Below are 14,191 nucleotides of genomic sequence, written 5' to 3' on the forward strand. Positions count from 1 at the left end.
ACTACATACAATGTTTTACTTCTTTATCAATAGTTAATAAACCTTCAATTCATACATTTTCATTTCTTATGACTGCCTTCTCTGACTTCCTATTTGGCCTCTACAGGAAACAGGATCTACAATGATGTATGTATACGAATTACAAAATAATTACATACCTGGTTAGTAGATATCATAATACAATGCCAACGCCAAGAACAGTTCTAAAGAAAAGTGAATTACAATTACAATTTACATGGTAATCTAATTACCATAAAGCCAAAAAAATCTGAGTGACAGCCAACCCTACAGTGGTCTGGAAGGCGGTTCAGCCATGGCTCGTTCCAGGTGGCGTTGTTTTCTCTCGGCTCGCCGCATTTCAGTTTCCTGTCGCTTCTCCTCTTTAAGCCGAGCTTGTCGGGACTGCTCACAATTCTGCAATTCCCGAAATCAAAACCTTAGTGGAAGTACTTGCATAAAGACATCTCTCCTGTATATAGTTGGTACTTAGTTAACTTCAATATATTTAGCTCTAAAAGGTGCATGCTAATTCTGCAACTGGTGATAAAGCTACCTCTGGGGGTTACACAATATCACCAATTCCCTTCATTTTTACAATAAAGGTCAAAGGCAACAAAATAATACTTGTCTGTAATATGCTGCTTCCATCCAGAGATGAGAAAAAGAATGATGAAAATAATTTATTTCTAGAGGTATCTCAACACTGCTCTTTTGTTTGCACTCTTTACGTAAGGTATCGAAACAAGCCTTATGAAACTAGAGGAACAGTGAGGAAGGAATAAAGAAAACAAGACAAACAACAATCAACAAATGAAAAAATAGAGCTCACCAAGAAAATGGCATCTCTGAGTGCTGGATCAATGTTGTCTAGTTGAGCACATAGGTCTGTAACTCTGGCCTCCAGCAATGCCAGTAGAGCCTCCTGCCCCATGCCAGCACTAACGGTTGGTTCACTCATAACCTCCTCCACTGGGCTCTCCTTGCCTGGGCTCGACTTGCCTTCTGTTGCAGCTCCTCCTCCTCCGCCTCCTCCATAAATATACAATATTGTACTTAGCTACTGTGTAAAAACAGAATATTTAAAAACAATTACATGGTCAAGTGGCTATTACTTTTCCGATATCATTACCTTAACTACCACAGACAGAAATATCAGTCAATCAATCAATCAATGTGGGCATACGTCGAGGGACGGGTCGCCTCACCAAACCCGGGGATTCCTCCGTGCGTCCTTGCTCCATGACTTTTCAATATTTGCAAGGACAGGGTATTAGGCAAAGTTGCTGGTCAAAGTCATTGCAGAGCATCTGTAGTCGACATCAAGATCATTGACCTTGTTTTCAATTATGATATCGTACTTCTCACGGAATCGCTGCATGGAGGTCCTGGTGATGATTCTCAAGGTGCTGTATGGGTAGTGAAGCCTCTGGGGCTGAAGGTCTCCTGGGACAAAACCAAGCTCCAGTCGTTTCGAGGCTTGCTGGATGTCGCAGTTCAGTCTGTCCATGTATGTGGTGAGGATGTCTGTGTCACCAAAAGCTTCACATACCTCGATAGCGTAGTGCATAACAGTGGTGGGTCTCACCAGGAAGTCACTTGACGGATTGGTCCGGCCCACGGAGTTCTGGACTCGCTCAGTTCGAGTATATGGCGTTGTCGATATCTATGCAGGCAGGCAAAGATTCGAATCTTTAAGTCGTTTGTGCTCCCTGTCTTACTGTATGGCTGTGAGACATGGACACTGAATAGTGCCTTGGAGAGGCGTGTCAATGCCTATTGTTCCAAGTGCCTTTGCAGGATCACGGGGTATCGCTGGAATGACCGTGTCGGAACAGCGAATACTCTGTGAAACTGAACCGAGGCCTGTTACCCGCTTAGTCAGTTAACGCCAACTCCGGCTATATGGGCACGCAACGCGCCTTCCGGATGTTGATCCTGGTCACAGGGTTGTTTTTACAACCCTGAGTGGAGGAGACCAAAGGGACGCCCATGTAACTCATGGCTAGGGTAAGTCAGCTGATCCTGCCAAGAGGGACTTGAGATGGATAGGGCAGTTGCATGGCAGCTTGCTCGGGAGAAACACTGGGAGTATGGACGGCGAGTGAGTGAAGTGACGCGCCCCCGGGCGTATGCTCCCCATCAGTCAGTTAAAAGAAAATCATAAAGAAAGCACTCTAATGAGTAATAATGACAATATGAATAGTTTAAATTTTCTTATTTTTAGAATCATTGATTTTGCTTCAGATGAAAGGAATAATTAGCTGAATTTTCAAGGATAGTGCGTATTATATGCCTGGCAATAAACAGGACACATGCTTTTTATATGTGAGAAGAAAAGTTCCTTGTTTTGTACCTTGATGAGTAATGATGGCACTACAAATAGGAAAATTTTATAATTTAAGATTGATTGCTTTCCAACAGACCAAAAGAATATCAATACGATTTTTCAAGGATACTGCTCTTTATGTGTGTACCATAAACAGGAGACTTTTTGTTAAATGAAAGGTTGCTTTTCTGTACTCTGATGAGTAATAACGGCACAGCAAAGGAAAACTTTTGCTATATATTTCAGAATGATTTTTTTTTTTTTTTAGCATTAGAACAACAGATTATTTCATTGAATGTCAAAGTGTATTGCTTTTTTATGTGTCTAGACAGATTTACAAGACATGCGTTTTTTGTTAGATAAAAAATATTACTTTGAAATGAAGAAAATCCTTCAGTATCAATGGTTGAGTAATTTCATGATCAAATTTGTATTTGACTAATTTGTTTGTGTTTCTACTGAACTTAGAGTCAAATCATTGGAATTTTTTATATTTTCTCTCTCCATTTATGTTTTACCGGTGGTACATTTGGCGACTATTGGAAGTTTGCAGCGTACCACCGGTGGTGCATATGGCGGTTAACGTGTTAAGACTAGCGAATTGCTGAAATTCTTGTATAAAGGTCTCGGCGCTTAAGTCCTCAGCTAGATCTAAGTGTATTGCCTTTGTGGAAACACAAGTAAATAAACAAATGTACACTTTCCTGGGGTGAGTTTGACCTTCAGTTATTGTGATAGCCCCAGTATAATCAACTCCGGTTACCTCAGAAGGTTGGAGCAATTTCATCCTGTTAGAGGAAAGCTGAGGAAGTCCTGGGTATTTGACAGGTCGCCCCTTATATCGCTTGGATACCTAACAATCCTTGAGGTATTGTTTTACTGCCTACCTACTCTAAGGGATCCAATAATGTTTCTTTATATAGGCTGATGAATTTGTAAAGTCCAGGATTGCCATAGTTTACCTTCCCTAGGTTTCCCCAAGTACCCATTTAACGACCAACAAGGGAGGGTGAACAACTGGGTGAGCTGCTCGCTGACTGCCTGGGCTGGAATTAAAACCATAGAGTCGTAGCCAGGTGCGCTAACCATTACTCCACGGAGATTGAATATAGTAATGAATGGGGGAAATAAATGAAGAATAACTAGTCCTCAGCTGTTGCTTGATCATATCTTTGTGTACCCTTTTGTATTATTACTGACCTTTAGTTTTTGCTGCTGAGTTCTGGGGCGACAGTTTCTTGAGTGGAGGCACTTCTGGGACAGCCTGTGGCACCAACGGGGAATACTTACTGGAACCAAAAACGTCACTCACCACCTCAGCAATCTGGTGATGATGAGGAAGGTTAAGTCCATAAAAAAATATATGGTAGCGTATGTTTACTGATTCATATACAACCATCAAATCATTGCTCTTACAGTAAGACATCAATTTATTATGATAGGCAGGTGTTATTTCAATAGTTTATCAGTTTGCTACTGAAGAGAAAACTTAATACTAAATACGAAATGTAAATAATAGTTGGAAAGATGTTTAGGAATTAGTAAGTGGGAAGCATGCGGGCATGGTGTCCTGGAGGACACTCATTCAAGTCCCGCCTGCCGCTACAAGATGGCATTTTTCAATCATCACTGAGTGGCCACAGACTACCCACGTGCTGCCCTGAAGACCACCTCTCAACCCAGACTCTAGACAGACTCTTTAAAGAGGATCAAAGATGAACTACGCGGGGTAGCATGAGCCAAGCAAAAGGGCGCCACTAAAAAAAAAAAAACCACTTGGCGGCGCCATTACGGCCTGGGACTGACCAACAGACCCTGTCAAGATAGCCTCCCAGCATTATAGGCTGAATGTAAAATAATAACAATATATGTAATAATATTAATATAATACTAATAATACTAATAATAATAATAATGATGATGGTAATAATATAAATTAACAAATTGAGGGGTGGAATACGTCTATAAGTGAGTTAACTGGGTGGAAGTGTCATGGTGCCCTTGAGATAGCAATGCAATGTATAGGGAAGGATGAAGGGTAACAGCGATGGCGTACCTGAGCCACAAGTTTGTCCAGCTGCGCCTGAGCCTCGGCATCACCTGAGAGCCTCGGCCACTCTCCTATCAGTGTCTGGAGGTCCTGCAGCTGCCCCTCGTGGCCTCCCCCTCGAGCCTTTTCCTGTAGCTGCTCAATTTCCTGAAGGCGACTGTTCAGTTTTTTCTGCCGACTGTCTACTTCTTTATTTAGAGCTTCTGTTTGGTTCTGTATCCTGTTAAGGACCATATTGGAGTATTATATTTACTTTCATGTGTTACCTTCTTTAAACTATATATCCATAATTAACCAAAGAAAAATTAAATAAAATAAAATTGGAAGCAGCCTTTCATTAAAACTGTAGTCGGTTCCACGAGAGTTGGCGTTCCTAATCCTTCATTGGTGGACTCACGGACTTGGCATCATTGCTTGGGTGACGGTCTATTGCGTGGCTCATTGGCTGTTGTTTGCTAGATTTAACCTGCCGTGACAGCGTACTCTCTCTCCCTTTCTGGTACCTCCTATCAGTAGCATCACCCAAGCAATGATACAAAGTCTGCGAGTCCACCTCTGAAGGATTTGGCCCGCCACCTCTCGTGGAACCGACTATAGTCTTGTCGTATCACAGTAGCATGATATAGAAGTCTTCCACTCCCCTCTAACACGAAAGCATACTTCAATGCCTCCAAAGACATGTTACGGAGGTGCATGTAAAAACTAATTAAATTACTAATCTGTTTGTTACTTCAATATTTTTTGGTTACATCTAATAATGGGGATCAATTCTAATACTGATATAATTTTATAAGCAAGGAAAATGTGAGAAAGATAAAATTACTAGAATTCAATACTTCTACCTTACCTGGTGAGAAGGCCGAGCAAAGCATGGCACTGGGACTCATACATGCTGGCCAGGTCAACCAAATGTTCATCGTCTCCCAAAAACTGGTCTGTAAAGAATTTCAGCGTGACATGTTGCATGTTGCTCTTCATTATTTACATTAACGATGTGGATGTTGGAATCAATAATCTCATTAGTAAGTTTGCAGACGACACAAAGATTGGTAACTCGGTTCTCACTGACGAAGATACACAAAGTTTCCAAGAGGCTTTGCATAAAATTTCAGCTTGGTCTGATAGATGGGAGATGTTCTTTAACGTAGACAAGTGTCAGGTCCATCAAGTTGGAACAAGGTATAAGAAGTTTGATTGGCGTCAAACTCAGAAGCATTCAATGCGTCAAGGACCAGATTTCGGATGGAGAGGTGTCTTGATACACTCTTCTTGAAAGAGGTCAAGTCTTAGGCAGGAGGAAATACAAACGAAGGAAAGCTGTTCCAGAGTTTACCAGTGAAGGGCATGAAAGAATGGAGATTCTGGTTAACTCTTGCAAAGGGGGTTTGGACAGTATAGGGATGAGCTTGAGTAGAAAGTCGTGTGCAGCGGGGCCGCGGGAGGGGGGTTAATAAGTCAATAAGAGCAGAAGTTTTACAAGCCTTATTTTTCAAGCTCTTACTCCAGTTTAATTAATATAGATAACAAAAGAGCAAGAACAAAACCAATCAAGAAAGCATTCTATACCAAAAGCTTCGTGGTCACAGGCCTCATCATCCTCTTGGACAGCGTCCACCTTGTCTTCTGAAGCCTCAGAGGCCTGCATGGGTGTTTGTTTGCTGCCCAGCCCAGAGGACGACCTGCTCTGGGATGTGTCTGTCCTCAGCATGCGAAGGAGAGCCAGGTCAGCCCCTAGTGTTCCCCCTCCACCTCCCTCACCTTAAAGCAGAGAAGGAGAGGACTTGCTAAATGATGAGGTAATTTGATTTTGATTTTCATTTGGTAATGCATGCACATATACAATGAACTCATGAAATAGATCAATACATATTCCTTATGGGTCTTATAATTAGGGTAATGGATATTATATATATGACTATAATGATTTAAATTTGATAAAATAATAATTGTGGATATAACTACTGGGCAATTGTTTTGAGAAACATACGCAGATCTTTATAGATATTATAAATGGATGAAACAGAATGGAACACATCAGCATGAATGGTTACCTCTTGGTGAGACAGCTTGAGTACCAGTTGTTGCCACAGTAACTGCTCGAGCAAGTTCAGCTAACTCAGAGCCCTCTATTGGCTTTCCTTCTATGTAAGATGATGACTCCTGAATTTCAAAATGAATAAATCGTCAGTATCAAGAGAAAAAAAAATAAAGTAAAATTCTCATTTATCACAAACAAATAGTCGGGCCATCAATCATTCATTAATACTCAACTTGCTAGGTTGAGTCAAGGTAGTAGATCTTGTGAATTTGTTCTTCTAGTGCCTGTATGATCTGCTTTCACAGCTAATTTAGAAATATAAATGAAACATGTACCTACTATTCCAATAATCAATTAACTAATTCATAAAACTGAGGACAAAACTCAAGATGGTCAAGTTCTTAATATTGACTAAATTCTTCCTTTTTCTAAAATGTATACAAGTTCAACACTTTAGGATGATTAAACACCAATATATACCTTCACTCTTTCTTGGATTTCATGGATTTTTCTCTTTAAGTCTTTGAGAGACTGTGAAGGAGTGACAGCTGCTAGGAATTGCTGGAAGGCTGTCAGCACCTGCAGCCTCTCCGCTTCCTCCTCCTTCACTGTCTTGGCCTCTGCTAGCAAGCCTGAATAGTAGTCAATCCGTATCTCCGCCTCAGTCATGTTATGCTTGGCACACTCTCCTCTGATGGGTGGAACATTTGTCATTCCTTGTTACTTTTATCTTTTTCAACTAAGCCATCATTCAAGACATTAGTATAAAAAGATCTATTATTTTGGATTCATTACCTACAGTAGGAGTTTCTTCTCAAACCGAGTCATACGCCATTGGAACAACCTTCTGGCTGAAGTAGTAAATGCAGAAACCATCAATTTCTTCAACAACTACATCGACTGTTACTTTGTTGCAACTGGAGTAAACTAAATGTACGCACTGAAGAGCTTCGGTCTGCTCTGCAAGCACGAAGTGACTGCCAAGCAGATCATATTACTTGTGTGGGCAACCTCATAATGAGGCGTCCTGTTGCCTGCTTTTTCATGTTTCAAAGTTTGCACTTGAAATGCAATTGTGAAGTAAAGTCTATTTTATTGCTCTGTAATCTTCCTCTGGCTGTTAGCCGTTTAATTCTAAAGGCTTAACTCCTCACGTTTTCTACAAATACTGTGGTTTTAGAATACTTTTGTTTAATACAGACTAACCAGAAACATCTAGTACTCAACTCATGATAAGACAATGCTGTCAAACCTTGTCATGGTGTCAGTCACTTCACTGTAATGGTGCTGAAGGAATTCCTGAAGAGCCTCTTCATGATACTTAAGCTGAGTTTCCAGTTGGGTGTTGACAGCTCTCTCCTGCTGCAGCTCCTCTTGTAATCGCTGGGACTCAACCTCAGCTACTCGGGCCAAGTTCTGTCAACAGGAATCAGTTTGTAGTCTATAAGATAAACTCTTGATGACTTGATAAAAATGTACCAGAAAATATTAACTCCTAAAGGGCGGTGATGTAACGTGAAATCGGCTCTCCCTTTACGGCATTGTCCTGACATTTTTCCGAAAATTGCTCACTTTCCACATCATCCACTAATTAAAATCAAGAAACCTATCCCTTAATATGATGGATCTTTGTTTTAGGGAATTGGCTTTTCATTTTCTTTCAGTTAGTAAGATTCATTATGGTGTTTGTGTCTACTGAAACTTTGCATCTCTACTTTAAACATTACTGTTTTGTGAAGATATTCATGTCTTATCAATGGATCACTCTGCATGACAGGGAGAGACTCTAAAAAACAAATATTTTAATTTTATTTTCAACGGAACCAGCTATCAGATCAACAATAACAACAACAACAAAAAAGTAAAAACTTCTCATAAAAGTTTAGTCCACCAGGATCAGACAGCTCCTTTTCTATAGAGATACCCGAACTGCTTACCTTGTCACGGGCTGTGCTGCGGGCAGTGGAAAGATACTCTCTGGCAGTAAGGGGCTGAGTACTGGGGCCTGATATGCGGCTGCGGCGGGGTGGCCCAAGCTGCTCTGTGGGCTTCTGGATGCCTTGGGGCCCTCTTCTCACTCGGGACACTGCTAGGGGTTCCTTGCCACTTCTCACAAGTTCCTTTAAAAGAGTGTTGGCATGGTACTAAGGGTATGCTTGACAATTTGTACACACCATTCTTCTTTAAACCATTGGGCACCGTTTGCTTCGATATTAGTGTCCACTTTGCATCTCGGCAGCATAAGATCAAAGGTAAGCTTATTATAAGCTATTAAAAAGGCATTGCAGTGAATTAAATGGATCAAATAGCAAATCCCGTTCATGCGCAGTTCAATTTTGGACAAAACTTGACAAAGGGGTGGAATTCAACGCCACACAGGGCAGCGGCTGTCAGTCGTTTCTTAAAATACGGAAGCTGTTCCGTAAAATACGGATTTGTTCCGTATTAGAGTGAGATGTTGTGTTCCTTATATTTCTGAGCTCATAGTGACAATCCTAGTTGCAACCTGCCCACTCACCCCTCGATGTCCTCCTTTCTAATGGTACCCTAGCCCCTCCCTTTGGGTGGTAGCCCTTTGAAAGAGTAACCTAACCCACCTCCGTACATCTAGATAATAAAATAAAATCCGGCCACACTCACCTGGTGGAGCTGCCGAACGGAGCGTCCACTGTGTTCAAACAACTCCTGCTCCAGCGGCGGCACATAAGGGCTCGGCACCACCACCTTCTTGGGCACGTGGAACTTGGCTAGCACCGCTCTGATAATATCCTCATCACTCTTGGAGGCATCCTCAGACGTGCTCTTCATCCTTCGCCACTTGTCCTTGCCAAATCCAACCTTTAATTCCGGCGGCCCACTCATTTTGACGGCAGGGTAACCCCAGTGTGCCAGCAATATGAATTTATCTGGGGTTCGAAGCGTCTCCTTGACTTCGATTTCGGTTTACATTACACAGGATGCCTGTAAACACATATCAAGACTATCAGGTGGTTATTGAGAGAATGGAGAGGGCTGAGCTAGGCTAAAGAGGGCTAACGTGACCATACTGCAGCTAGCGTATCATGCAAGGCCAAAAGAGGAGGAGGTCAAACCTCTGCCCCACCAACGCACGATATCAGTTTGAAGGGGCGTGACTTTGTCTATCGAGTGGTGACGTTACCATAGAAGAATACGGAGGAAAGAAGATGGTTGTTTTACATGGAACTCTCTCCACGTCCTCTTCTCACACGCATGGCATCGAATGTCCATCCTTTATCCTCTTATGTTATAGGTATGTGTATTTGTATATGCTCTGAGTCTAATTGATGAAGAGCTCTGGCTATGCATATTGTGCACATGGAATGCACAAATATACTTTCACCATGGAAAACGGAGATTAATCAAAAGCAACACGGGAGGAGAGCGAAGGGACAAGCCAAGGAGACTATACTTATATAGTCTCCTTGGGACAAACTGATTCCGACTTTTTAGATGACCGCGTATAGCCGTATATCCCCCCCCCCCCCACCCCCACGGTGGGAGGTAATGGATCGGAACGGACAGACTTCCCGCCTCTCTTGGCCCTGGTAACAGGACTGTTCAGTATTTGATTGATTGAAGTTTATTGTAGCAAAGAGAATTACAACAAGGGAGATGAGAGGTTATGCCATCCCATCCCCCAGGCGAGGCATTATAATAACATGTATCAAACAAAATTATAGAAAATTCAGTATTTGTCTGTAAACTCCTTAAATGTCTGTTTCTGAACGTCTGGGAAGGAATGGTGGTTACTTGTATATATTTGATACTTTAGTTAGGTAATGATGTCACCTGTCCCGCCTTTAATATTCATATGAAGGAACGTCACCTGAATGAAACCGATGTTGGAGATATCACACAGCCGCCTTCCGCATTGATATGTTTGTCTCTCCACGCGGAGTGAGGCGTCTCGTCCCCATGGCAACGGTGCTGCCAGCCACGCCATGCTGTCTTCTTCTTCTTCTTCTTTTTCTTCTTCTTTATAATGGACATGATGTAGATCCTCTTTTCTTCATTTTATTCTATATATCAATGTTACCTTTAACCCTCAGAGTCGCCTCGGTGGTTTGTCTTCTGTCAGTCTGCCTATTCACTGATTAGGGAATTAATCTTCCTTCTTTGATTGATTTTTTTTACAGTTAAAGAAGCAGCTCAAAGGTAACGACATGGAAAAAAAGCCCGCTAAGCACTGCTCCTAAAAAAAAAAATACTAGAGAAGAGTGGCCAAAAGAGCAGTGGTGGAGAGGAAGGAATATGCCATTAATACCTACCTAGTCGATCTTCTCTACTTTTATTTTTATTTCGCAATGAACTATGTCACCAAATAATTATGTATTTTACACAATTCATATATTTTTAATTCCTTCATCTTACATGCGTGTGGCGAGGACATCTCGGAAAATTTCACATACCTTGGTAGCGTAATTCAGAACAACGGTGACGCCAAAAAGTCTTACGGCGGATTGGTTTGGCCCTCGGTGTAATGGACTCGCTCAGCACGAGTATATGGCGTTGTCGATACCTGTGCAAAAGGATAAAGATCTGGAACTTTAAGTCCCTTGTGCTCCCTATATTACTCTATGGCTGTGAGACATGGACACTAGATGGGGAAATGGAAAGACGAATTGATGCCTTTGATAATAAATGTCTACGCAGAATCATGGGATATCGCTGGAATTATTAGCGTCAAATCGGCGACTTCTCCGTGAGACTGATTCGACATATTATTACCTGCATAATTCCTCAACGCCAACTCCGGCTATATGGGCATGTGGCATGTTAACCAAAAGCTGATCCTACTCATCGGGTTGTTTCTGTAAGAGACAATCCTGAGTGTAGAAGGACAAGGGGACGCCCACGGAGTTCGTGGCTTGAGCAAGACGATACATCCTTCCGAGAGGTACTCAGGATGGGCCTGCATGGAGACTCCCTCAGAGGGCCACCCAGACTTAGCGTCGTAGGGTGGGCGAGGCGATGCAACCCCGGCGTATGCCCCCATTAATTGACTGATTGATTAGTTATAAATTATAATTCAGTAGGAATATATTAAGGTGACTTATTCAGTTGAAAGGATGGGATGCTGACTAACAATTTACAGATTCCAAACTTTGCCGTAAATCTTTTCCCATTAAGAAAACAACATATGGAATTTCGTGAACATCCATCCCCTACTTAATCAGAATTTTATTTATATGCCTCCAGACGTCACAAAAACTCATTACTATACAGTCACGCTCCAAAGTGTCATTGTAACGTGTTACTCATTATATCTCTCTCTCTCTCTCTCTCTCTCTCTCTCTCTCTCTCTCTCTCTCTCTCTCTCTCTCTCTCTCTCTCTCTCTCTCTCTCTCTCTCTCTCTCTCTCTCTCTCTCTCTCTCTCTCTCTCTCTCTCTCTCTCTCTCTCTCTCTCTCTCTCTCTCTCTCTCTCTCTCTCTCTCTCTCTCTCTCTCTCTCTCTCTCTCTCTCTCTCTCTCTCTGACAACACACCTGCAACCCCAATGAGTCAGCTTCATGGCGCCAGCTAATCCTTCATTTCCTTTCCTCTCATCCTCCATGTCTGCCTGCCAGTTTGCTTGTCTACCTGCCTTCTTGTCTGACCGTAGGCTCATAGGGAGCATAACGTCAGGGTTACCACATCCCCATGACACCTCTCCATCCGGCAGCGTCATAGTTAAATATAGGAAAGGGTGGGGGTGAAATGCCCTCCCGCCAACTGGTAATGCATATGGGTTATAAGCCATTATGTTCGCGCCAACACTAAGGAAACACGACACTTTGAAGCCTTCATGTGTGGTCTACATAAAAGGTATTGAGGAGGCGTTTTGCTCCGCCATTAAATAGTAGTCTTCTTCTTACCTTTAATAGTCTGAAGGATAGGAGGAATGTGGTTGGGATAATGTTTCTGTCTTTGTTTGTGTGTTGTTTCCTTCCCCTGTGTTGTAGTACGTCTTGATTCTGTGTATATATATATATATATATATATATATATATATATATATATATATATATATATATATATATATATATATATATATATATATATATATATATATATATATATATATATATATATATAATAATAAAACAATTATTATTAATATCAAATATGTTAGTAATAATACTTTTTTACTCTTTTTTTATAGTAGACAGCAAAAAAAAAAAAAGGGCCCGCTAAGCACTGCTCCCATTCAGAGAGGTCAATATCGGGAGGAGAGGTATCTTGATACTCCCCTCCTGATAGAGATCAACTCGTACGCTGGAGGAAACACAGACTAAGAAAAGCTGTTGCAGAGTTTACCAATTAATGAAGGGGTTGAAAAAATGAATATACTGGTTAACTTTTGCGTAAGGGCTTTGGACAGTATAAGGATGAACTGGAGTAAACCGTCGTATGTAGCAGGGTCGCGGAAGTGGTGGCATGAAAATATCGAAAAAAGATTAAATTAGTGGCCACTTTTTATTTCGTTAGCTTATTAACAGTGGTGTCCCGCGCGGTTCTGTCCTATCTCCAACACTTTTGTTCAATGATGATTTTTTTTTTCAAAACAAACTATCCTATCCACTTCTTCGCTTATGATTCTACACTGCATTACTCTAAATCTTTTGACAGAAGACTTCCCAACAGGAATTACATGATTCTAAGCTGGAGGCTGCAGAACGCTTAACCTCAGACCTAACTATCATTTCCGATTAGGGCAGAAGGAAATTGGTGTCCCTCAGAGCCTCGAAAACTCATTATATCTACAAGTCACATCGACACAATCATGCACAATGATATTATTATTATTATTATTATTATTATTATTATTATTATTATTATTATTATTATTATTATTATTATTATTATTATTATTATTATTATTATTATTATTATTATTATTATTATTGTTATTATTAGATACTATTCTTCTTATTAATATTAATAATAATAATAATATAATAATAATAATAATAATAATAATAATAATAATAATAATAATAATAATATAATAATATTATAATAATATTATTAATAATAATAATAATAATTATTATTATTATAATTAATATTATAATAATAATAATAATAATAATAATAATAATAATAATAATAATAATAATAATAATAATAATAATAATAATAATAATAATAATAATAATAATAATACACACATAATAATAATAATAATAATAATAATAATAATAATAATAATAATAATAATAATAGTAATGATAATAATAATAATAATTGTAATAATAATAATAATAATTTATTATTATTATTATTATTATTATTATTATCAGTAGTAGTAGTGGTAGCAGTAAGAGAAGAAGGAAGAGGAGAAGGTGGGGGAGGAGGAGGAGGAGGAGGAGGAATAGAAGTAGTAATAAAAAAAATCGATAACGAAAAAAAAAAATAGTGTTACTTTTTTTCCCAGTACCTATGAGCTTCCCGTGTCTTTATAGTGAGTCAGCAAGCCATGCCCCGCGGCGTCACACGGGCGTGCCGCATATCACCTCCCTGACCATCACGTCACCTCCTGCCCTTACGCCGTCACATACTGCCCGAGGAGGAGGAGGAGGGGGAGGAATTGAAGGTCACGTATTATCTCTTGCTTGACTCATCTCTCTCAACAGATAGTATTTTTTTTCTTCATATTGGCACCGTTATAATCTTAGTTAGTTATCCATTCATTTATCATTTTTGTCTTCGTAATTACCAATGGACGTAGATTTTTTGCATTTTCTTCATCAAACAGTAGCTACACATGTAAAAAT

The 14,191-nt window shown here is 40.2% G+C and overlaps 1 protein-coding gene across 1 annotated transcript in view; it reads right to left on the reverse strand.

Annotated features, from left to right (window-relative positions):
• The window catches only part of LOC126983042 (uncharacterized), a 27,111-nt gene continuing 12,920 nt past the window's right edge, over positions 1 to 14,191 (reverse strand). The window contains exons 2-12 of the mRNA XM_050835487.1: positions 9,055 to 9,375; positions 8,352 to 8,534; positions 7,667 to 7,830; positions 6,895 to 7,105; positions 6,428 to 6,536; positions 5,943 to 6,134; positions 5,224 to 5,311; positions 4,383 to 4,596; positions 3,527 to 3,650; positions 830 to 1,029; positions 1 to 414 (exon numbers count right to left, since the gene is read on the reverse strand). Coding sequence (XP_050691444.1) covers positions 286 to 414; positions 830 to 1,029; positions 3,527 to 3,650; positions 4,383 to 4,596; positions 5,224 to 5,311; positions 5,943 to 6,134; positions 6,428 to 6,536; positions 6,895 to 7,105; positions 7,667 to 7,830; positions 8,352 to 8,534; positions 9,055 to 9,276 — 1,836 coding nt within the window. The 5' untranslated portion in view covers positions 9,277 to 9,375 and the 3' untranslated portion in view covers positions 1 to 285. The remainder of the gene's footprint in view (positions 415 to 829; positions 1,030 to 3,526; positions 3,651 to 4,382; positions 4,597 to 5,223; positions 5,312 to 5,942; positions 6,135 to 6,427; positions 6,537 to 6,894; positions 7,106 to 7,666; positions 7,831 to 8,351; positions 8,535 to 9,054; positions 9,376 to 14,191) is intronic.

Source organism: Eriocheir sinensis, chromosome 5, assembly GCF_024679095.1.
Source record: "Eriocheir sinensis breed Jianghai 21 chromosome 5, ASM2467909v1, whole genome shotgun sequence".
In the NCBI taxonomy this organism is placed as follows: domain Eukaryota; kingdom Metazoa; phylum Arthropoda; class Malacostraca; order Decapoda; family Varunidae; genus Eriocheir; species Eriocheir sinensis.